Genomic DNA, 24,734 nt, shown 5'->3' on the forward strand with positions numbered 1-24,734 from the left:
CAAACTATTACTAATATCTCATTAACTATCAGGCTTAGGACGTATGAAGGTCGACACTTTTATACTCAGAATTTGATACTCTATCGATCTATTATATAAAAAGTAGGTCATTCCATAAAAAAAAATCAAGGTGACCCTGAAATCTTTAAAACACGTCCACCCACAAAAAAGCACGCACCTTGTAAGGTGTGCTCTCTGATGCTATTTAAGTCCCACGCTTCAACGTTTTCATAAACTGTAATTTTAAGTAATTATTCGAGGTGATCGCGATAGATGCCTCACCCTGTATACTGAACAAATTGAAGATCACGATATTACTTTCTTTTAGCAAACGAGATAAATCAACTTACACCATATGAACGTGTAGAACATCGTTGAAATTAAGAAAAGATAAATCCCATATATCGCTGCGATATGAATTTATTTTTGTAAATCTAGAATAACTGTTAAACATAGAATTAAAAAGTTGAAATTGTCCGAAATACGTTTAATAACAATAGATTATATTTTTGTATCGATATATTTTTTAACATTTGAATCATTTTAACCCGACTGTTTTAAACAGGATCTAGAGTAACGAAGTAAGCTGTAATATAATTTATAAAAGTTACAGAAGTATAACTAATACATTATAGTTTCTAGGATTTTAACGTAGTTTAAGATATTTTTAGCTGAGTGTGGTCGAAGGGCCATAAAGGAGGAAGGCAGTAACTTTCGAGGGAAATTAGCTTGCGCAATGTCGCAGGTCTAAGGTTTCCACTTGAATCTTGATGAGATGTGTTTCAGAGTTTCTTGAGAGGGCGAGTTAGAAGAATGATTCTAGGGAAAGAATGATTTATGAGTGCGAACGTTGAAAAGAGAGTTTAACAGAGTGAGTCATACGTTGGCCTTCGTTAGTTGTCTACTAAGTTGTACAGTTGTATGCTGCTTTTACCTAGTTCTTTTTATTTAAACATTACCTGTTCTAGTATTAATAAACATAGTCATTTATTAGTTTTCTTATATTCTCGGGTGTTACTCCTGATTCATATACATACACCATGATATGTTAAAATTAGAATAAACACAATAAATGATGTAGACGGATTCCTCGTAACGCCGAACAGCACCTAACATTGGACATAATAAAAAGTATTCTGGTTTTGACAAGTCTCAGTATTGAACGAATTAGTAGAGAAAAACATTCTTTGTCGCGCACAATGAAAACGCACTGCGTTACATAATTTGAAAAGTATTATAGATTAATATATATTATGTTTTTGTAATGAATATATTTATAAAATGATTTTCATATAGTTTGGTAAATGCTATTTTAAGATTGCTTCGACGGAACTATACGCATATACACAATAATTGTTCAACAATTTTAATTATTTTTGGCTTGTTCTATCCCTGAACTCTGGACACATCTGTTTTCCCCATTCCTGGACAGTGGTACATCATATGAAACACTATATGTCATAAAAAAGAGGATATGAATAAAACATTTAATTAAACTGGCAAAATGTGCAAAGTGTCAATAAACTGTTCGCCAATCTGTCACTGAAGAAATTACATGTATAATTTTGTTTAAAATGTAATCATAAGGACTGGATTCAATGTTTCAAACATTACAAATTAGTTCATGAAATTGGTTAAATATTTCTCAATATTTAGATAATTGTATTTACGAAAACTGTCAATTATTTTAAACTGTCCGACGATAGAGGCCACTTTTTGTTTTGCGAAGATATTAGGTGCAAGTTTATTGCACATTTTTTATAGTAAATATATTGATTGTGACTATTTCATTTCTTCCATTGTAATATTCAAGGTTTCTTATACACATTAATGCACAAAAATAATTTAAAAGACATGTATAATTATAAACATCTTTAAGAAAACCTTAAGTGTCCATGGCTAGGGTTATTCTTTGTACGTTTATTATGTATGTTTGATTAGCTCCGTAACACATGCCTCGTGATTTGTGGCTTTACGTATTGCACTTGTGCATTTCTCAAAGGACCACTCAAGAATTTATGAGTTAATTTAGTAATATTTGGTTTATTTACAAATAAGGCTATGTATTGTCTCATGGAATTCAAGTTAAATTTGTTTTCCCATAATTGAAGCAATGTACGTAGCAAAGTGTCAGTAAGTTAGTATAAAAAACAGCAAAAAAAGCCCTTCTTCTCATTACAGATGGACCTTACTCCCACTCCTACTTTATCTGCAACTTTTTCGCTTGGAGTGAATAATAGTGTGGCTTTCCTGTACTGACCCAACAACAACACAATTTGCCCTGGAGTTGGTGACCACTCACCAAATGGTTCAATACGTAGAGCACAAATTTCCAACCACACCAAGGAAATTTACAAAATTCATGATTCCAAGGGACAATTTTCTCTTCCACTAGAAATTTTATCAAAAGACCCTGGCTGCCAACTATGAGACAATTTAAGAATCACCTAATACGTCTGTGTAGCAAGGTAATATAGAATGTAAATTGCAGAAATTGCGAAGGGAATCATCCTGCAAGTTACAAGAGCAGTATAATAAGAAAGGAGTTACCACGAAAACTGTTTCTTACTCTGAGGGAAAGGACAGAAAAATCCTCAGCCGCAAGAAATAAAAATCACCTACCACACATTGCAGTATTCAGTTCAACACTAACTCCCTCCTATAATCACAATCAGTTTCAGTATATAAGCAACAGGTCCTATACACAGGAAACTGCTAAATGCAATACACAATAACCACATCAAACATCCGGCACTTACTCAAATACCCAGTTCAAAAAATACAGAACTCATAACCAACATGCTAACAACACAAATTCAACAAAGAATTTTCATGATGGAACTTTTCACAATAATTCAATCAAAATAGCAGTATGGAACAGCAATAGATTTCGGATACACCAAACAAAGACAATAACTACTCACTGTAGGAGGCAACGAAAAGATTAAGAAAACTAATAGTACCGACACTAGCAATAAGAAAACTTCTTTCGAACAAGCTTTAACATTTGCAGAAAACCTTCATCAAACATTCCAACCAAACAGTGTAACAATGAAAGTAACAACAATAATGACAACAAATTATAACACTGATAACGAGGGACAAAACAATACAATACTCAACACTACAAGCAGAAAAATAAAACAAATGATCTCAACAATAACAATTAATAATACTCCGGGATTTGACTTAATCAATGGAAGAATCATTAAAGAACTTAGAACATTAGAATAATAACAATAATTTACAACACCATACTCAGAGTGCAGTGCTTCCCAACGAGTCTTCCTCGTGCAGACCCATCTCTCTTCTGCTAATATTATTTAATATGTTTGAAAAAATATTTACATTACTTAAATCAGAATTATGGAAATAATCAACAGTAAATAACTAATACCAGACCACTACTTTGAGTTCAGAGAAAAGCACGCCGCAACAGAGCAGGTATACAGGCTAATTAATAAAATTATGTCTGCTCTTGACAGTCAGAAATACTGCATGTTACATTGCCACAACTTACGGAAAGGTTCTTGTCCCGATCGAAGGAAGATGACAAGGCGAGAGATAATGACTATTACTTTATTTTATACAAATTGAACTTTGTTGGTACAAATACTGATGGAATGATTGGATCTTTAACGTTTAGTCGTCTCGTAGCGTTCTGCTGGTCCTCGTCGCGTTTCAGTTTATGTAACCTCGGGTTTTTTCGTATTAGTCAGTTGCAGTTTTACGTGGAGAAAAGCTGTATTTTGTTATTGGTCATGGGTGTGTTTATTTTACTTCTTGAGGTGGGAAATTGTCGAAGTCTAGTTTCGTCTTGTCTCGTCGTTGTAGTGATTTATGATGGTAAGTCGCAAGTAGCTGTTGCGTCGCATGCGGTCACCGGGTGTTTTATGACCCAGGTATGGAGGCCGTAAAAATTAAGGAGATTTCGGGAAACGTCCCCCCCCTCTCTCTCTCACTCTCTCTCTCTGTGCTAGCTGCGTGATTGTAAATTATACTTTAGGACGCATCTTCGTCGCCTGTTTATTTACGAATACGCCCCGAGTGTAACACTGCACATGTTTTTTTTCTGGCGTAGAGAAAGCGTTCGGTAATGTTTGGCACGACAGTTATTAAAAATAATAGAATAGCAATTTCCAGACGCATTTTACCAATTATTAAAATCCTACCTTAATAATAGAACATTTTACGTAAAAATAAAAGATTAGAACTTAAATGTTCAAGCAATAAAGACTGGAGTACCACAAGAAAGTGTATTGAGTCCAGTGCTTTACACTTTATACACAGCAGATATCCCAACAATACCAAATACCACACATACATTCGCAGCAACACCAGAATATTAGCAACATGCGAAGGTCCACAAGTAGTAGTTGAAATATTAAAAGATCACATAAGCTTGATGGAAAAATGGCTGGTAGATCGAAGAATTAAGATCAACTACAACAAATACAATCACATTACTTTCACTTTTCATGAAGGAATCATCCCAAAAATCATACTCTACTGCAACAGAAGAATACGATTCAGAACGTACTGTGAAGAAAAATCAAGCAATCTTTGAAGGATTCGAAGGAGAGATGAAGTCCCAACTTCAACCCCATTGAGAATTTATGAGATTTATTAGATGTGAGGGTTTCACTGAATAAATAGAACAATAAAACAGTTTTTTCAGATGCTTACATGTAACGTTCAAAAGCGTCAATGAAAAATAGATCGAAAAATTAATATATAACTTGAACTGAACTTAATAAAATATTAATCTTACTACTTATTTAATTTCTAACAAATGTTAGTATGATTCCACGTATTTTTGTCCATCGACAAACTGTTGATTTTTGTGTTTAGTATCGTTTACTTCTACAAAAATGTAAATATTATTTTGAATTTTGCACTAAATAATCTGTGTACTATGAGTATATACATATAATAAATGAAACTTGAAGATGTTCCACTAATATGAATTTGTTTAAGTTGCATTGATACCTCTTATCATCACGTGTCCATATACAGGGTGTTTCTAAATTATTGCGCACAAATGATAGGGCGTATACAACTCACTAAACTGAGTTACAAGGTATGAAATACTACATGTCAGGAGGGGGAAGGTATAAACCGTTGTCAAGGTACTAGCATCCAAAGTTAGTTTGTCAATAGTGTAAGAAGGCAGGTGTGAACGTGGCATAATGCCAAGAATGCTAGTGCGAACGTGGTGTGAAATCAGCTGAAAAGAAGAGTAGAATTATCCTAACCACGCAACCGTCAACATCAAATTTAAACCTCTATCATGTTTTTCCACCTTCGACTCGCTATCGTCTACCTCAATACAACACAAAATTTAGACAACTTTGGTTTTCCTCTGGATCCGAAGAAGATTCCACCCTCTTTTTCGGCAGTATTCCTCCCGCGTGTTGTGACAACATAACATTATGCAACAATAAAAAATCATATTTCTTAATATATTTCGTTTTATTTATTTGATGCTACAATAAAATTTGTCTGCAATATGTTATTCCCATTCTCTTTAAACTCAAGTACATACATGATTTTTATACATTCTTAATTGAAGGTTTGGAACACTTAAAAATATAGTTGGTACTAAAACTATGCACAAACTAGAAAGATAAATATAGTATTCAGATTAAAAAATGTAAAAATGGAAACTAATGAAAGCATCAAAATATTTCTGACCGTAACCAGAACCACAGCCATATAAAAATGCATTGTTGGATCATGTTAAAAAGAAATTGGATACCATGTGGTGCACAAAATAAATTCCCGACCAGAAAAGATTATAAGTCTTAAAAAAGCAGAAAAATATATGATATGAGAAGCACAAACAAATTCTATTGGAAGGAAAAAGTAGTATAAGATAGAAAAAAAGTGACAGAACACAGAATAAGACAAATGCCTGACAAGATCGAAAAGCATGTAAAACACTACAGGGAAATAATAGGAAATGCAATAGGAATAAAATCAGCTTTATATGTCAAAGAACTAACGACTTGGTGAAACAATGCTTTTATAAGAGAAATAAACGTAATCAATTAGGATTAGGAGGATATCACCAATTACAAAGCAACTTTAAAAATGAAGAGTCATAAAGGTGGGCAGGCAAGTATGGCAATCAAAAATAAAGTTTAATATTCATTTAATGTATACCAGATAAAAGAGAAAGGCATAGAAAGTATTAGTTACATATGAATTATGAATTAATATTCGTGGACATGTCAGATGATTCATCACATCAATATTTTGATAGATGAAAAAATTTGATGGAGAATAATAGATAATTTTGATGAGAAACAAAATGTAATATCAAGTTGAAAGTCAAAATGATAGAAGAAAATAGAAATGTAGGTATTTTCAATGTTTTTTTACATACCACCTGTGTCAGCAAATTTTATCTTGGTAAAATAATTAATTAATTCTGGGATAATATTTAATATGGATGGACTAAATATAAAAATTGTATGACAGCGGTAGTGAAAGTAGAGGAACTAGGCATTAAAAAATCATTGAAAATAAAATACAGTATACACAAGGAGATAAAATGGTTGACCATAAACGGTTGGATTACATTTCCGAGGAATATATGAATATAATGAACAAATACAAAATGGTAAGCAACTTCATTTATAAACAAGAAAAACTAATTTTCAAGCATGTACGAGGTATGTTAAAAAAGTCAGAGGACCTTTTTTATAATTATTTTATTCTAAGTTTTATAAACATCTATATGGAATCCTCTTTAAAGCACTCTTTTTCAGATTGTATATAATTCTGGAATCTTTATCTTCAGTTTTCAAGCCGTCTGAAGATGTTACAATAAAATTAAGAAAGGCCAATTGTAATAAAGAACATTGGAATTCTTATTATTTAACCGTAATGTAGTAATAGAAAATTGCATATGGATAAAGGTGAATGGTTACTCTGTACATGTTTATAGAATAAAGAATTAATATTTTGTATTATAGTTTTTAGTATTTTTGTATAAAAACTAAACATTTTGGCATATGCACTTTATTAATGTGCTGTATGTGTCTAGCAAAACAACTTTTTAAATCCGTTTCGTACCATCTGCACCTTACAGTCTCTAGAGACAATAGATATAAAACAGTCGATATTTTATTTTGATTAAACAAATTGAATAGAACAATAAATAACAAGAGTGACAATGATAGAGAGTTAACAAGTAACAATTTTTAGTAGCTGTTCAAACAAAAAAGAGTAAATTGCGAAAGGCCTGTGCCATATAACTCTGAAAACAATGAAGTTACAAAGTATACCAATTACACATACTTACCAATATTTACAGGGTAGAAAGAGAACATATCCGAAAGTATGGAAATGACAACAAGAGCATACCAGTATATACAAATGCTACTTGAAATTTTCCACATAAAGCAAAGTCATGTACAAAATACAAACAACTCTTTGAGATAGGAAAATGGTGAACGGATTAAGGTTAAACGTTAAAGGTTAAACAAAAGAAATTTTAATTAAATTAGTATTATCTTTTAATATTTGTGCTACGCCATTACTACTACCAATAATAAAACCAATTTTACTTTGTTGATAAGCTTGATTTTTACTAATCATTTGTGATAATTGTTCGCTGCTTACTAATTGCCCTGATAAATCTAGTAAAAATCATTGATAATCATTATTTTTTAATATATATTCATTAATTTTATTAGTTTCAATTTTAATATTAGTAGAAATTGAACTTAATTTAGATTCCATAATATTTTTTGTTTCAATATTGGTTCGTTTTTTAATTCGTTCTAAATAATCTTTGGCGGCTAATTTTCAATATATTTGTGACAATTGACCAATACAAACAATTTTAATATTTATCATTATAATTCTGAAAAAATCATGTTATTTATTCTTTCATGAATTACCTTTTCTGGATGACGAAAATCAACATCACCCAAAGCTTTAGAAATAGTACTTGTATCAATAACAACTATTTCCTTTTTATTTTTATCAACATATAAACTAAAATTTACATCAATTTGAATATTAAAATCAATTTTAAAAATCTTATTTAACTTTGAATCCTTCATTGTAAGGAATAAATGAGTTCAACCTTTTTTAGTAATGGGTTTATTTTTATTATTTTTAAAATCAGTAATTTTTGGTGAAACAATACTAGTTTTATCATCTTTTGAAGGATTTTCCGCTTTTGTTGCTGTTTCATAGGTAATATATCAATAACCATAATATTGTTGTTTAGATATATCATTATCAGTTAAACCAAAAACTAAAAGACTTCCCCCTGCATCTTCAAAACTAAATGGTTCATTAATTACCTTGCCTGTGTTATCATTAATATTATAATTAATACTCTCATAATTACCTGATTTATATGCATCACTATTATAAAAATCCTTAGCAGCATCTGTATTTTCTAATTCATTACGATCAATTCTAATTTTATCTGACGCTAATTGCATAAATGCAGTAAGTGGTTGGTATAAAAGTTTAGTGTCATATTGATAGTATTTATTAGAAACATAATCAACTAAAGGATCACCATCTTTTTCTGATGGTTTGTTTCCAAAGTTAATTTGAATTTTTGCACCATCTCCAGTACCACAAGCCACAATAGTACTTGAAAATAAAGTTATCAATTTACGCATTTGATTGTAATTCTCCTTAAACTAAATAATAATTAAATATTCACTAAAGATTGTAACTTATTTTTTTATAAAAAGCAAAAGGAAATTTATATAAGTAGAATTACACTTTTTGAAATTAATATATTAATGTCTACTTTAATATTTTAATATTTTAATAAAAATTATTCTTTTCAAAAGAGTAATTAAAAATGATATATTTTTACCACTGATTATCGTTTTGCAAATCTACTTCTTTAAATTAGTTTGTTTTAAATTGTATTTGCTACTTCTGTTTTTGCTTCTGAAGATAATTGAGATTCTATTACATTCATATTACTTCATTTTTGTTTACTTACATCTTTTGACTCTTCTGATGAGGGCTGTTGTAACTCTGGAATTTCAGTACTTATTAATTTCCATATTTCATTTAAAACTGTTAATTTTATTTCTTCTTCATTTAATTTATTTTGAATTTTTTGTTCTTCTTTTTTTGAGTTTTTTTTATTTAAATCATCTTTTAACTTATCACAGTTTTCAATACTTTTTTTATTTTCCACTGTAAAAAAAATTTTAACATTTTCTAATACTGTAGATAAATCTTTTACTTCATCTTCATGTATTTCTTTTATTGAAATTCATTTTTTTTCTAAATCATTCATTTGAAATTCTAATTTTTCAATAGTTTTCTTTTGTTCTTCAATTTTTTGTTCTTGTCAACTAGGCTTCTCATTTTCTTGATTCATTTCTGTTTGTGTTTCTCTATTTACCAATTTTGATTGGTTAATTAGTCTTAAAGATTCTTGAAATTTTTCTTTCTTTGCTTCAATTGCGTTTTTTATTATTTCTTCCTCTTTTAATTTAAAATCATTTTCTAAAATTTTGAAATCATCTTTAAATTTATCTTCTATTTCTTTATTTCCTTCTTTTATACTTTGTAAATTATTTTCAACATTAAAATCTTTATTAAGTTTCTTAATACTATCTTTTTCTTTTTTTCAAATATTTTCAATATTTTTAATAAATTCTATATTTTCTAATTTGTTAATTTCTTTTAAAAAATTAATAAAATTTTTTTGATCTTTACTAATATTATCAATTCATTTTTTTTCTTATTTTTTTAAGTTTAGACATCATTATATATTTATTTTGTTCAAAAGATATTTTAAGTTTATTAATTTTTTCTTCTATTTTTTAAAATTTTTTATTATTAATTTTTAACTCAGTATCATCTCTTGCAATATTATCTTCTAACTCTGAAATATCATTACTCTTTTTATTAATTTCACTATTATTTTTTTTAATCATTGCGTCCATTTCATTTAAGTATTGTTTTTTTATTCCTTTATCATCTAAAGTATTTTTATTAAAAAATATTTGATTTTCAAGATTATTTTTATTTTCTTCTAAATCCTGCAAATAGGTAATTTTTTTACTTTTTATACTTTTCTTTCGTTTTTCTAAATTTGCAACTTGCTTTCTTTTTTCCTCTATTTCTTTTTGACATCTTATAATTTCTTTCTTTTGTTCTTCTAATTTATTTTTAACTAATTTTATACTTTCTTTCACTTCATCTTTAGTTTTAATGATTTTTTCTTGTTCATGTATCAACTCTTTTTCTCCATCATTATATTTTTGAAATATATCATTGTATATTTTTTCTTCGTTTTTAATAATTTTATTAATATATCTTATATATATGTCACCTATTAATGAAAAAGCTTTATCAAATTTATTTTCTGCAATTTTATCCTCTAAATTATTCATATTATATCTATTTTCATTATTTTTCATTCTGTATGCTCAAAAAGCTAAAATTAATTTAGTCATAATGTCTTCTTTAAAAAGTTTTTCAAAAATTTTCTCATTTTTATTTTCTAATTCTTCATTTTTTTGATATAGTCTGCGAATTTCTTTATCAATTTTTATTTTTAATTCTCGTGTTTCTCTTAAAAAGTTTTTTTTATTTTCAAAAATATTTAAATTTATTTTTTTAAAAAAATAATATCGTTACTTACCGTTTCACTTAAAAAATAAAAAAAAATAGAATAATCTTTGATATCAGTAACTACACTACTATTTTGATTAATTTCCTTAATTTTATTTTGTTCAATTAATGATTTATTTTTTTCCAAAGATAATAATTTTTCATTTTGTTCTCTAATTTTATTATCCATTTCTATTAAGAAGAAATTTAATTCTTTAATTAATTTTAAATTGTCGTTTTTTTCTCAAAAATCAGAAAAAAAATTATATTTTAAATCATTTACTAGATCATCAATTAATTTATCTAAATCGTTTTTTTTATTTTGTTTTAATTGAATTAGTTCTGCTGATGTGGTTGGACTTTCAAAATCAATATCTTCTGAATTAGAAAAAAAATTATCTTTTTCATCATGTTGTTTGTAATCTTTAAAAAATTTCTCAAAAGTTGCAACAACTTCATCTAAATTCTCATCATTAAGAGGGTAATCTCTAAATTTTTTTATTAATTCATTAAATCAAGGCATAAATCTTATTCTCCTAAATTTAAAAAAAAACAATGGGTTTAAAAACTTATATTTTTACTCTTTTATGTTTATAACACTAAAACAATCCTTATTCTAAAGGAATATTTTTATTATAACTAATTAATTAATATAGTATTTAAAAAAGATAAATTACTATTATATGTTTACATAATAGTAATTTATCAAAAAAAATATTTTTCAGTTCTAGGTTTCATATGCGGAAATAATAATACATCTTTAATACTATTTTGACCAGTTATTAACATAACTAGACGATCAATACCAATTCCTAATCCACCTGTTGGTGGCATACCATATTCCAACGCTTCAACAAAGTCTAAATCCATAATTGCAGCTTCATCATTACCTTCATTTTTTTCTTTTACTTGTTCTTCAAAACGGTTATATTGTTGTAAAGAATCATTTAACTCTGAATATGCATTTGCATATTCTCTACCAGCAATAAATAATTCAAAACGATCAGTAAATTCTTTACTATTTTTATTTAATTTGGCAAGTGGTGAAATTTCAATTGGATAATCCAAAATAAAAGTAGGTCGAATTAAAGTTTCTTCAACAAAAGATTCAAAAAATAAATTAATAATATGACCAGTACTATTATAATGATCTGGAATATGAAGTTTATAACTTTTTGCAAGTTTTAATATAAGTTTAAATACTTTATTTTTCTCAATATTTCTAATATTATCATCTTCAATATTATGATATTTTAAAATCATATCACTAATTTCTTGGAAAACTTTAGTAAATTCTTTATCTTTCATCATAGCTTTTTTGATTGAATCAATCATACTAATTTTTGTTCATGATTTTTCAAAATTTAATATATTTTCTTCATATTCTAATGTTAATTTATTATGCACTGTAGTAATTAAATGTTTTATACAAGATTCTGTTAACTCCATCATATATTTCATATCTTGATAGGCAACATAAATTTCAATAGTTGTAAATTCAGGATTATGCTTTTTACTCATACCTTCATTACAAAATAATCTACCAATTTCATAAACTTTTTCAAAGCCACCAACTATTAATCTTTTTAAATGTAATTCAGTAGCAATTCGTAAATATAAATCAGTTTTTAATGTATTATGATGAGTAATAAAAGGTTTAGCAGCAGCAGCACCATAGACTTCTTGTAAAATAGGTGTTTCAACCACTAAATAACCTTTATTATTTAAAAAATTTCTTAATTCATTAATAATTTGTGTATGCTGTAAAAAAGTTTTTTTAGTTTCTTGATTCATAATTAAATCTACATATCTTTGTCGATAACGTTCTTCAATGTCTGTTAAACCATGAAATTTATCTGGTAGAGGTCTAAGTGCTTTCGATAACATTACAATATCATAAACTTGAACTGTTAATTCTCCTTTATTGGTTCTCATAACTTTACCTTTAATACTAAAAAAATCTCCTAAATCTGCATATTCTACAAATAATTCAAATTTTTTTTGACTAACATATTCTGGCTTTAAGTAAATTTGAAATTTACCTGTCTGATCTTGTAAATGAGCAAAGATTGATCCCTTTCCCATTTCTCTCTTTGTCATTAATCTGCCCGCCATTTTAATTTGTTCATTAGATAAACTAACAACAAATTTTGCTAACTCTTCTTTATTTTTATTTTTAAAATCGCTATTTAAAGTTTCACAATTATAATTTCTATCTCAATTACGCCCATAAATATCATAATTTTGTTTATGTAAATCTTGTATTTTCTGATATCTTAATGCTTCTTGTTCTGTTAAAATACGCCCATTAATTTCAAGTTTAGTTTCTTTCATTGTTTTCATCCTTTGTATTTAAAATAAGTATTTAAAATAAAAAATTAAATTAAATAAAATTGTTTAGGTTTATACATAATGATATCAATTTTCAATACCAAATTCTACTGTGAACAATTAATTTTGAATTTTATAATAAAACCCTTATATTTATAAGGGTTAAAAATTAATTTAAATATTTATACTAATACACATTTAACAAAATAATAATTAATTTATTAAATATTTTTCTTTCTAAATATTACTTTTACTTATCTTTAGATGATAAAATTTTTTTCATACCTATTCATTTCATTACATTTTCTGACTTAGTATTTGATAAAAGTCAAATCCATTGTTATTTAAGTTATTTTTGCTATTAACAAGTTTGTTAATTTAGTAACTAAATTAATGATATTAACTTCAATTTATTTCATTTGGTTTCATTGGTTTTTCATTATTCTTTATACTAATAATTTTACCATTTTTAACATTAATAACAGTATTTGCAACATATTGGAAGTAGGGATTATGAGTAACCATAATAATTGATGTTTTATATTCACGATTAACATCTAACAAAATTTCTAATACCTTACGTCCCATTTCTTCATCAAGTGCTCCTGTTGGTTCATCACAAAATAAAATTGTAGGATTTTTTGCTAGTGCTCTACCAATTGAAACTCTTTGTTGTTGACCACCAGATAATTGACTTGGAAACTTATTCATATCTTCATCCATTTTAATAACTTGAAAAATATCATCAATACTCATATTTTTATTTTTATTTTTAGCAAGATTTTCACCAACTTCAGCATTTTCACGAGCAGTTAAATTAGTTAATAAATTGTATTGTTGAAAAATAAAACCAACATTATCTTGTCTAAATTTAGTTAAATGACTATCCTTTAATAAAGATAAATTATATCCTGCCACAAAAACATCACCAGTATTAGGTTTACCTAATCCTGAAATAATATTTAATAATGTTGTCTTACCACTTCCCGATGGTCCTAATATAACAACAAAATCACCTAATTTAATTTTTAAATTAACTCCTTTTAATACTTCATATTCTAAATCTCCAGTTAAATAAGATTTTTTAACATCAAATAATTCAATAACATTACTTTTAGTATCAGGTGTATTATTAGTCATTGATATAATTTTACCTGCTAAAATTTCTTTTGAATGAGTTTTTGTTAATTTTTTAATTGCTTTTTGATTTTCTTTAAAAGCTTGTAGTTTCGCCTTATTAGCTTCTATTTCTTCCTTTGATTCTGGTTTATCATGAGATTTATGAATTACTGGTGGTGTTTTTGTATTTTCACTTTTAGATACTGATTTCTTTGAAAAACTAGATTTTAATTTATTTTTGGTTACTTGTTCACTTCCAATATCTTTATCATCTTTTTTAATTTCATTATTATCTTTTTTCATAATCATTTCTCCTTTTAATTCCATACTTTTATAAATAACACATTCATTTTATCAATTACTTCACCTTATTTATACATAAATGCTTAAAAAAATATTTTAACTTCCTTGTAATAAAGCCATTACTGGTTTATATTTAATTAAATATAAACCAACACCATAACCAATAACCATTATTAAAAATACCATTCCAAAGCAAGACAAAATTGTAACTAGATTAGCAGCCACATTAAAAACAACACCCGCTTTAGTTGCAATAATTAAAGTAATAATATTTCACACAACATAAGAAATAATAGTTCCTAAAATAAAAGCAAGTAATAAAGCAACAATATAGGAGCCAATAATCAGTCTGTTAATTTCATTTACACGATAACCCAAAGATTTCATCATTGCAATAATTAATAAATTATTATCTAAAATCATATTAACAATAATTACTAATACAAAAGCTACAGCAAATAATATTAAAACTTTTGTAATATTTATAATTGTTCTAATTCCATCAAATATTTCAATTAATAATCTTTTAACTAAATCATTAATAAAAGGTATTTTATTAATAAGTTCTAAATTTTTTGCTGATATTTGTTCTTTGCTATATTCTGCAGATCGTTGTAAAATATTTATATAGTTTAATGGAAAAATATTGCTTTCCTTAGATAATCAATGATTAAAAGAATCTGATATTGGTCAATGTCTAGTTGTATCAACTAATCCAATAGATGTTCGTAAATCATCAAGATTAGTATAAACATTCGAATTATCCAAATTATTTTCAATTATTCCTTTAACTTGATAAATTACTGGAATTGTATAATTATATCAACTTGCTAACATTAAAAAGTGATCATTAATTTTATAATCATTTAAAATTGATAATGTTTTTGAAATAACTGCTGGTAAAATATAAGCTGTAGTTGTTACACTTTGACCTTGATTATCAGTATAAGTAACATTTAAACTGGACAGTTTCGTTTTATATATAGATAGGTACATGTATTATAATATCCTTTACTGTCTGAAATATTACACATATACAACTACAATAACTATTCTGACATGATTATCCAATTAAATGGAACTGCCACTTAAATAAATAATTATACCATAATTTTACACATGAATACTCAGCGAAAAATATATAACACATCCTTCTTAAATTAGTTAATGTATAAAAAAAAGTATTATTTCAATATTTTGCAGCGTTTGTTTATGTAACTGACATTAAACGTCTTGGAACAGAATAAGGGTTATACTGTAGATATATTGTTTTATACATATAACATACTTGATAGATAAAGTTACAGTCATAATAGTAAAGCAAAATACATTTTATAATATTTATTTGAATATGTATTTACAGGGAAATTTGAAAAATCAATGTAGACTATTGCATTATTTTACCTTACTTTTTGTATCGAGTAGAAACTGAATACAGCTAACGAGTGATACATATAAATCTTTTGAACCGTATTACTTATGATATAATAAATATTGTCTACATCCAATTCTTTTTAATTCTTACCTATCTTAAAGATGTAGTGAACATTGTCTTTTTTTTGACAACCAGTCAATGTATTGATATTTTATATTTCACAACACCAGCTTCTAAAATAAATAAATACAGAAAAATCAATATTTGCAGAAACAATACACTGTTTACTAATGTAGGAACGACGGTCAAATAAAATAAAGAATTATTAAGTAAATAATAAGACATAAAATCATTGTCGTAAGGTTAGGTCAAAAATTGAAAGAAGTAAACCGTATAACACACGTTTTGTTTACTGTTACATCAATCATTTACAGAAGGTGCACTTTTTATTTGGTTAAAAATGAAATTATTAAACACACGATGAATGTCTCGTACAATACGGTTAGTGTACGGCCGCCATTCGTCAAGGCTACCGACCACATTGCTGCCATACTGTGACCGCCAGATGTCCAAATCGAAAGCGGTTTTCTCGCTAGTCAATTTTATACACTGAATCGTTATAAAGCGTTTAGATTTTAACAACACCATCGCTTCTCGGCCTTATGGCTAAGATCAAAGTGTAGTATCTGTTCTTATCAGCTTAATATCTGATACACTCCGCATCGCGGAGTCAGAATATTAACCTGATTTTTGGAGTCAGGCGGATCGCTGGGGCTCGCTCCACTTCCGCCGCGAGTCGGTCCGGCACTGCAGTGCCGCCGGAAACGGCTCAATTTGCGCTGCAATTGAGCTCCCTACCTTTTCTAATAGCCGGATCGGCTCGCTGTTAACCGGACGGTCGAGGGCATCGACGGGGATCTGGGGGCTCTTAGGCCTGACATTGTTGTTAGGCACGAGCCCTCAAGGAGTATCGTCATCGTCGATGTTACCGTGCCCTTCGAGAACGAATATATTTCGTTCGAGGAGGCCAGGGTGCGAAAGATACATAAGTATAAGCCCCTGGCCGACGTTCTCGGAGGGCGCGGTTATCGGGTGGCGGTCTCCGCGATCGTCGTCGGTGCTCTCGGCTCGTGGGATCCGGCCAATGAGTCGGTGCTGAAGATTTTGCGTATCGGTAATCGATACGCATCACTGATGCGCCGGCTCATTGTGTCGGAGACGGTCCGGTGGAGCCGGGATATCTACGTGGAGCACGTATCGGGAGTTCGCCAGTATCGCGAGGCACTCGCCGAGGATGTACCGGCCCCTGATCCAGGCCGACCTATCGATAACCTGCGGGGGTCAACTCCCCCGACATAAGCGGCAGTACGTACAGGTAGGCGATGCAGCAAAGTAAGTACAATCAATTTTAACCAAGTGACCCAACCCTGCTTTATTCTAGTCATGTAACTAATATAAGACAGCCAAATACGACATAGCTTTAATAACTGCCTGTGATTTTATTTTATTTCTTATGTAGTTGCATGCCTTTTATTTAATTAACTTATTCAATTTTTCTAAATTTTTTTATTTTTATTTATTTATTTGTTTATTTATTTATTTATTTATTTATTTATTTATTTATTTATTTATCTATTTATTTATTTATTTATTTATTTATTTTAGCTATCTTGACTTTCTGTACTTCTTTTTTCTATTTTATCTTATTTTATTTTATTCTATTTTACTCGCTCTTTAATCTATATATTAACTATGTTTTATTATTGACTAGAACTTCAACTATTATCTATCTTAACGGGACACTGGTTTTAATTCATTAACATATCTATTACTATTCTATTTACATTTTTATTTACATTTTTATTTACATTTTTATTTACATTTTTATTTACATTTTTATTTACATTCCATTTCCTTGTTTTTACATTTTATTTCTTCTTTTTCTTTTTTTTTAACCACTATGTACTTACATGCTAACGCTAAGCTCATGACATCATGCCTGCTCTAGTCCTACGCCTGCCGCTTTAAGCACCCGCGCACGCAAACGCCCTTGTAACATTCTCTTGCCTCTAACCTAGCTACTATACTTAATATTTATATGTCTATTTATTTATTTAATTAAGTATTTATTTTATCATGTATTATTATTTTGTATTTATTTAGTATTTATTTTCTTTTGTCTTATTAATTTACATGGCGAAGGTCTGGGTACTAAATGTCCCGGTATTAACTATTACAACTATAACATACAACTGTCCACAACTATCTGTTGATCTATTTATTTATTTATTTATCGATTTTATTTCCGTCTGGTTATTTATTATCTATCTATTTGTGTGTTAATCTTTTTGCTCGTTAATTTATTTAATCATTCATTTATTTGTTTATTTATTTATTTATATATTATTTATTAACTTCTTTCTTTCTTTATTTATTTATTTATGTATTTAGTCTATTTATTTTAATCTTTAACACATCTATGTATTTAAATAGCCATGCTTGTATAACTAGTAATCGTAGAATTAACCTACATAGTAAGATAACTTATTTGGATGTCTACCTTCGCCAATAGGCGTAATGTTGCTGTATCTACCCCCGACCAAACATTGTAAGGCCGGGGGAACATTTATTGAAAAATAAACGCCTTTATCTGTTCTTATCAGCTTAATATCTGATACACTCCGCATCGCGGAGTCAGAATATTAACCTGATTTTTGGAGTCAGGCGGATCGCTGGGGCTCGCTCCACTTCCGCCGCGAGTCGGTCCGGCACTGCAGTGCCGCCGGAAACGGCTCAATTTGCGCTGCAATTGAGCTCCCTACCTTTTCTAATAGCCGGATCGGCTCGCTGGACTCCAAAAATAGTCCCTGTTACTATTCTGACTCCGCGAAGTACCCGAAATCGCGGTAAAATCACCCGCCGCGGTACTGCGCAACAGTGCGGGCCGAGTTGCGATCGGGCGTGTGCGCGGCAAGGTCTGTACACGATCAGTGCTCGAGGTGTTGTGCGGTGAAGTGTGTAAAAGTGCCTTCGCCGCGGGACCGGATCGAGCCTGCGCGGGAGTACACCTGCGCCGCCCACCTGCGCGGGAGGACCACCGGCGCACCTCCACCTGCGCCATCCACGCATCCTGCTTCCGAGGACAGCCGAGGGAGAGGACGACCAGGGTCTACCGAGGGTCCAGGACTTCACCCAGGACCAACCACCATCCCTGGCCTGCCTGGACACCCTGGTCTTCCTCTACGTGGGTCACCCAACACCGCAACGACCCACCAGGACTTGGCCATCGGCAACCCCGACGGGAAGGACGGCTCGCCTGATCCACCTCTACCACCGCTGGATCAGGAATCAGGAGCGAGGTGTTATTCCCCTCGGAGAGCGCTCCTGCATCGCTGGACTCCTGCGCCGAGTGAGTCTCTCTTTTCTTTCTATCCCCCCGGCAGTGAGGAGGGTAACGCAGCCGGTCTCCAGCCGTCTGCGGTGCTCGAATCATCGTCGGTAGTCCTCTACCTTACCCCTACGCGTCCACCCGCTCCTCCGATCGCTCCCATCCGTTGAGGTGTGTCAACGGACAGGGACGCGTGAGGTCCGAGTCGAGTGGCGCCTCCAACTCCTTCTTCTCCCTTCAGTCACCGCCCGCGTGGAGGCTGACTCCACTCACCCGTTAGTGAGTGGACGTCAGGTCGGCCCGCCTGCGGTGCAACCCCCGTGCAGTCCTCGGTGGAGTGGGCGATTCCGTCGCTCTTCCTCCATCGAGATCGCTGCACTCCTCCGCAACCGTCATCCGTTAGTCTCCCTACCGACTGCCACGTCGGAGGCTGTCATTTTTCCAGGCAGTCTTCGACACCGGACTTAGCGCCGGCGGAGTCAGTAGGGTGTTAGCGCGTGGCGGTATTCCTTCTGTCGCTTTTAACTTAGTTTTCTCTTCTCATCCTCTGTCATTCCCACTTAGTCTATCTTCCCCGTTTCGCCTCGCTGTGGCACTTAGAAATACTTGCCACAGCCACTCTGTCTCTTTCTTCTTTCGACTCACTCGTAGCGTAGGACTTAGTCTTAAGAGCGATGCAGGACCGCGGTGATAGTGCGACGATCACCTCCTGCACTACCGAGGGGAGTAACAATCTTGCCCTGGTGATAGAGTTTCCCTTCCCGGCGGAGTTCCGATGCCCTGCCTGCTTCGGTGTCCCCGGGATCAGGATCAGTGGCGTGTACAGGTCCCACTCGGACTTGACGAAGCACGCCCGGAAGTATCATCCGGGCGTTGTAGTGACATACAAGTGCCGTGAGTGCAGCTTCACCGGTGACGGGAAGTACCCTCTCAAGGTGGTGAAGCTGCACCACGGCCATATACATAGTTCCGCCCACCAGAACAGTCCGAGTGGGACTTGTGCACCTCCCGTGACAGGTGCGACCGGTCCAAGCAACACCTCGCGTCGGGGGAGTTCCGCGACATCCGCCCCCGCAGAACCGCGCGCTGCTGCGTTAGCTGCTGCCAATTTGGCGGCCCAGTCCCCGCCCCCGCAAACGACGTGCGCCGCGACGTCGCCGCCCCCGCCCCCGCCCACCCACACCCCTTCATCGGCGAGGGATTCTACGGGGACGGCCATCACCACCTGCGCGATGCGGCGCACAAGGGCGGCAGCGGCAATAACAGCAGCAACAACAACGGGGACAACAACGAGGACGACGACGAAGACGACGACCACGAGACCGGTGGCGCCGGGGGGCAAGGCGCGGGCCCCTAAACAAACTACGTTGCGTGGGGTGCTGGTAACGGCGGCGGCGACGGCTATGACGACGTCGTATCGCACGCCGCCGTCCGGCACTCCCACGTTAACAATAACGATTGGGCCCACCACCAGCGCCCGGCCCGCGCCCCCGCCCCCCCACCAACCAACCTACCCCAGACCTAAGGGGACGCCACCGGTCCAGAAGAGCGGCAGCCCGCCGCGGCGATCGGGGTCGGCTGCCCCAAGGACATCGCCGCCGGCTGCAAGGGCGCCTGCTACGAGAAGAGGCTCCGGTCCCTTAGCCGCTACCGCAACGAGGCCCACCCCACCGGGCAGAAGAGCGGCCCCCGCTACCAGGGGGTCGACTGGCACCCCTCCCGCAAGAACCCCGCCCGTTAGGACCCCGCCCACCACCACCCAAAGGCGGGTGACACGGGGCATGAGGGGTGCCAAAGTCCCGGTGGAGGTGGGCAGAAGAACTGCCACCACCACCACCCGGAGGACGGTAGCGGCTCCGACCGGAGCCAGAAGAACGCCCCCGAGAGTAGGAGGGACTCCCACCGCCCACACACCATCACCAAGGGCGGTGGTACAGGGAAAGAGTCCCTCCAGCGGCCCCACACCACCTCGGGCCGCCCAACGGAAACCCTCGGGGGTAAGGACGGCGGCCTCACCATCCTACGCCGCCGTCACAGCAGGCGCCCCGTCATTTACGTCACCTCCCTCGCCGATTGACGTCGTACCGGAAAGGGGGCTGCGTCCAGCATCCCGGGCCACCACTTCACCACCCGGGCCTACACCACCAAGACGCAGCCCCCCACCGAGGAAGCACCGGAGCCCCAGGACGCCGCCGACCATCCGCGGCGAGCAGGGGGCTCCGTCTCCGGTAACATCGGCGAGCATGGTGACGTTATGCACTTCCACCGTTACCACCACCTGCAGCGGGGGGCCGATAATGACCCCCCTGCCTATTGTGGGAGGAGCGATGGTGGCCAGGCCGCTACCACCACCTCCAGCGGCCCCGCTCCTCCCACCCATCGAAGAGGTGGAGGTGCCGCAGCCGGCCGGGGCAGCCGTTAGCCCCGATTCTTCACCGGAGCCGTGGCGAATCGCCGCTGGATCCCGCCGACGCCACCACCGCGGGATCCCGTCGTCCAGCTCGTCGTCCGACGAGGAGGCGCAGCCGCTGCCGCCAGCGAAGAGGACGACGCCTCCGCCCGCCCAACCACCGCGGGAAAAGTCCCCCGCCCGGCCGCCACCGGGCAGCAGCAGCAGCAGCAACAATAACAACAGCGTTGCGCACAACAGTGCGCATCGGCCTGGAGCAGGGTGCTCCGGGGAAGCCTCGGTGAGTAGCGTAACACCTGCTAGCCCCACGCGACTCCCGAGCGTCCCCCGTAGTGCCCCCGGCTCCATTTCTACCTTGCGGGAAGGGGTAGTTTTGAATCGCGCGGGGAGGGATAATCGGAGGCCCGTCCCCGTGGATGCAACCGTGAGGGGTGCTCCTGCCTCCGCGACGGAGGCGACCGCACCTGCGAGAAGTCGCAGACCGACCGCACCCTCGCGTGCCTCGGTACCTCGTGAGCCCAGGCGTCCTGCGGCATCCGGGCAGCCCTCTCGAAGAAGGGACGCCATCCGGCCTTTGGTCGGGGAAGCGTTTCCTTCGGAGAGAGAGTTGTTGATCGGAATGGCGCAGAACGCTGGCTCCCTGGAGCAGCTGGAGGATGTTGCGAGGGAAATCGCAGCATACCTTCAGGGCTTCAGAGTCGAGGGACCGACCACGAGAGGGGGCGGGACGGATAGGCCCCAACAGCGTGCGAGAGCTAGGGAAGTGTCGGGCGGCCAAGCGGCTCGCGGTTCGAACGGTCACCGCGATCGTCCTGTGTTGGCAGGTGGACCAACGCGGGGGGACCAGGTGAGGGAGGCTACGCGTATACAACGGCTCTTCAGGCAGAACCGTCGGCGTGCTGTTCAGGAGGTGCTCATGGGCCCGTCCTTGCACTGCAAAGTGCCAAAGGACAGGGTACACGAGTACTTCCTCAACATGTACTCACCGGCGGGGAACCTGGGAGCTAGGCCTCCCCCGCCTTCCATCGAGGCTCCAGACGAGGCCAGCAATGTGGCCTTGGTGAAGCTCTTCGAAGTGAGTGAGGTAGATCGTCGGATCAGGCGTATGACAAACTCTGCGCCCGGTCCCGACGGTCTAACTTACAATGATCTGAAAAGGGCAGATCCGGGGTCACATCTGCTGACCTCTTTGTTTAATCTATGTCTTCGTCTGGAGTCGGTCCCCTCGTGTTGGAAAACTTCCAACACTGTGCTCGTGCACAAAAAGGGCGATCGGGATGACCTGTCGAACTGGCGACCGCTGGCCATGTCCGATACGACCCCGAAGCTCTTCGCCGCTGTTCTGGCTGACCGTCTCGTCGCGTGGTCGGTCAAAAATAAGCGCCTAAGTCCCGCGCAAAAGGGCTTCCTGCCGTACGAGGGGTGTTACGAACATAACTTCGTGCTGCAGGGAGCCCTTACAGACGCTCGCAGGTGGGGGCGTCAGGTGGTGGTGGCGTGGCTGGACCTGTCGAACGCGTTCGGCTCGGTCCCCCACACTTCCATCTACCAATCCTTCGTGGAGGCCGGGGTTCCCTCTACTCTTCAGAATATTCTGAAGAGTATGTACCACGGTTGCACCACGCGGGTGCGGACCGCCGACGGGTTTACCGACCCCGTTCCCATCCTCTCCGGGGTGCGCCAGGGCTGTCCGATGAGCCCTGTGGCGTTTAACCTCGCCCTGGAACCGGTGCTGCGCGCAGCTACCGGAACCTCGGCGGGTTACACGCTGCACGGCCATCGGCACAGTGTCCTGGCGTACGCGGACGATCTCGCGTTGATCGCCGACACCCCGGAGGGCATGGAAACGCTGCTAAAGGCAGTGGATGCTGCGGCGAGTGGCATCGGATTGCGGTTTAATCCCGCAAAATGCGCGACCCTCCACCATCGTGGCAGGGGGCCGCGCGGGATCCGTGCCACTCGCTTCACCATCCAGGGTCAGCAAATGCGCGCCCTGATAGCCGGTGAGCCCTATGAACACCTGGGCGTTCCCACCGGGTTTCAGGTCCGTCAAACCCCACTGCTGACGATCGACGAGCTGGTTCAGGACCTGCAGGCCGTCGACCGTTCCCTCTTGGCCCCGTGGCAGAAGGCCGAGACCGTGGCAGCTTTTATACTGCCACGCCTCGACTTCTACCTGCGGGGAGCCCACGTGGAGAAACGTCCCTTAGTCGAAGTCGACAAGCGAGTGCGACGTATGGCCAAATCCTGGCTCAACCTCCCGCAGCGGGCCAGCGCGGAGGTAGTCTACCTCCCACCCAGTAGGGGGGGATGTGGACTGCTTCCGCTTGCTGACATGGCCGACGTCCTGACCATCGCTCATGCGTTCCGTCTTTTGACGACGGATGATGCGGTGGTCAGGGAGTTGGCCTGGAACTCGCTGCGCGAGGCTGTAGCCAGGAAAATCGGCCATACCAACCCGTCGAACAATGACCTGGCCGAGTACCTCTCTGGTTCGCTGGAGGGGTACTTCGCCAGGGACGGGGGGGACGTTTCCTCACTGTGGTCGAGGGCACGGAACGCGGCACGCAGGAGTCGGGACCTGCTCGGATTGCGTTGGCAGTGGAGCGAGGCGAGATCTGAGCTCTCGGTTACGCTCAGGGGTTCTCGCGATCGGGAGACCATAGTTCCGCCCGTGGCGAGGGGCCAGATTATCCGCCGATTGCGGATGGCGGTGGTAGAATACTACCATCAACGCCTTCAGCGTAAGAAGGACCAGGGGAAGGTATTCGGGGTGTCGTCGCGGAGTGGTGCTTCAAACCACTTCCTCCGCGGCGGCAACTTCACCCGCTTCGCCGATTGGCGCTTCATACACCGAGCTCGCCTCGACGTCTTGCCTCTTAATGGGGCAAGACGCTGGGGTGAGGGTGATAAGCGTTGCCGGCGATGCGGGGCGGAGCTCGAATCCCTTCCCCACGTCCTTTGCCACTGCCGTCCGCACTCGGCGGCCTGGCAACTTCGCCACGATGCGGTGGTTTCCCGCATCGCTAAGGCCTGCCGACTCCCAGGGGAGTTAAGGGTTAACCGGACGGTCGAGGGCATCGACGGGGATCTGGGGGCTCTTAGGCCTGACATTGTTGTTAGGCACGAGCCCTCAAGGAGTATCGTCATCGTCGATGTTACCGTGCCCTTCGAGAACGAATATATTTCGTTCG

General features: G+C 37.2%; 3 protein-coding genes, 1 long non-coding RNA gene, 1 other non-coding gene and 1 pseudogene across 11 annotated transcripts; 3 read left to right on the plus strand and 3 right to left on the minus strand.

Annotated features, from left to right (window-relative positions):
• The first annotated feature begins 5,023 nt into the window (after window positions 1–5,023).
• Window positions 5,024–7,631, plus strand: LOC143174760 (uncharacterized). 7 transcript variants are annotated; one of them, XR_012999064.1, is made up of 4 exons: window positions 5,024–5,129; window positions 5,573–6,117; window positions 6,266–6,625; window positions 6,774–6,979. It is a non-coding gene; the product is annotated as an uncharacterized LOC143174760 (long non-coding RNA). The 7 variants fall into 7 exon arrangements; XR_012999068.1 differs by having other exon boundaries at window positions 5,066–5,080; XR_012999062.1 differs by lacking the exon at window positions 5,024–5,129 and adding an exon at window positions 7,322–7,631 and having other exon boundaries at window positions 5,139–6,117; window positions 6,774–6,923.
• Window positions 7,632–11,319: 3,688 nt separating this feature from the next.
• Window positions 11,320–11,958, minus strand: LOC143174759 (lysine--tRNA ligase-like). The gene has a single exon (XM_076369627.1). The coding sequence runs from the start codon at window positions 11,947–11,949 to the stop codon at window positions 11,320–11,322; it is 630 nt and encodes a 209-aa protein (XP_076225742.1). The 5' UTR covers window positions 11,950–11,958.
• LOC143174757 (lysine--tRNA ligase-like) lies at window positions 11,958–13,330 on the minus strand. The gene has a single exon (XM_076369622.1). It carries the CDS (start codon window positions 12,727–12,729, stop codon window positions 11,962–11,964), a length of 768 nt encoding a protein of 255 aa, XP_076225737.1. The 5' UTR covers window positions 12,730–13,330; the 3' UTR covers window positions 11,958–11,961.
• On the minus strand, window positions 13,290–16,617 carry LOC143175189 (putative ABC transporter ATP-binding protein MT1014). Its single transcript, XM_076373019.1, has 3 exons — window positions 16,238–16,617; window positions 13,410–15,975; window positions 13,290–13,303 (listed from the first exon to the last, which is right to left on the minus strand). The coding sequence occupies exons 2-3, from the start codon at window positions 14,389–14,391 to the stop codon at window positions 13,290–13,292; spliced, it is 996 nt and encodes a 331-aa protein (XP_076229134.1). The 5' UTR covers window positions 14,392–15,975; window positions 16,238–16,617.
• On the plus strand, window positions 16,389–16,580 carry LOC143176009 (U2 spliceosomal RNA). Its single transcript, XR_013000629.1, has one exon. It is a non-coding gene; the product is annotated as a U2 spliceosomal RNA (small nuclear RNA).
• A 1,747-nt stretch (window positions 16,618–18,364) lies between the features above and the next one.
• On the plus strand, window positions 18,365–18,544 carry LOC143176038 (U2 spliceosomal RNA; annotated as a pseudogene).
• Window positions 18,545–24,734: the final 6,190 nt, after the last annotated feature.

The sequence above is a fragment of the Nomia melanderi genome, chromosome 1 (genome assembly GCF_051020985.1).
Source record: "Nomia melanderi isolate GNS246 chromosome 1, iyNomMela1, whole genome shotgun sequence".
Taxonomy (NCBI): domain Eukaryota; kingdom Metazoa; phylum Arthropoda; class Insecta; order Hymenoptera; family Halictidae; genus Nomia; species Nomia melanderi.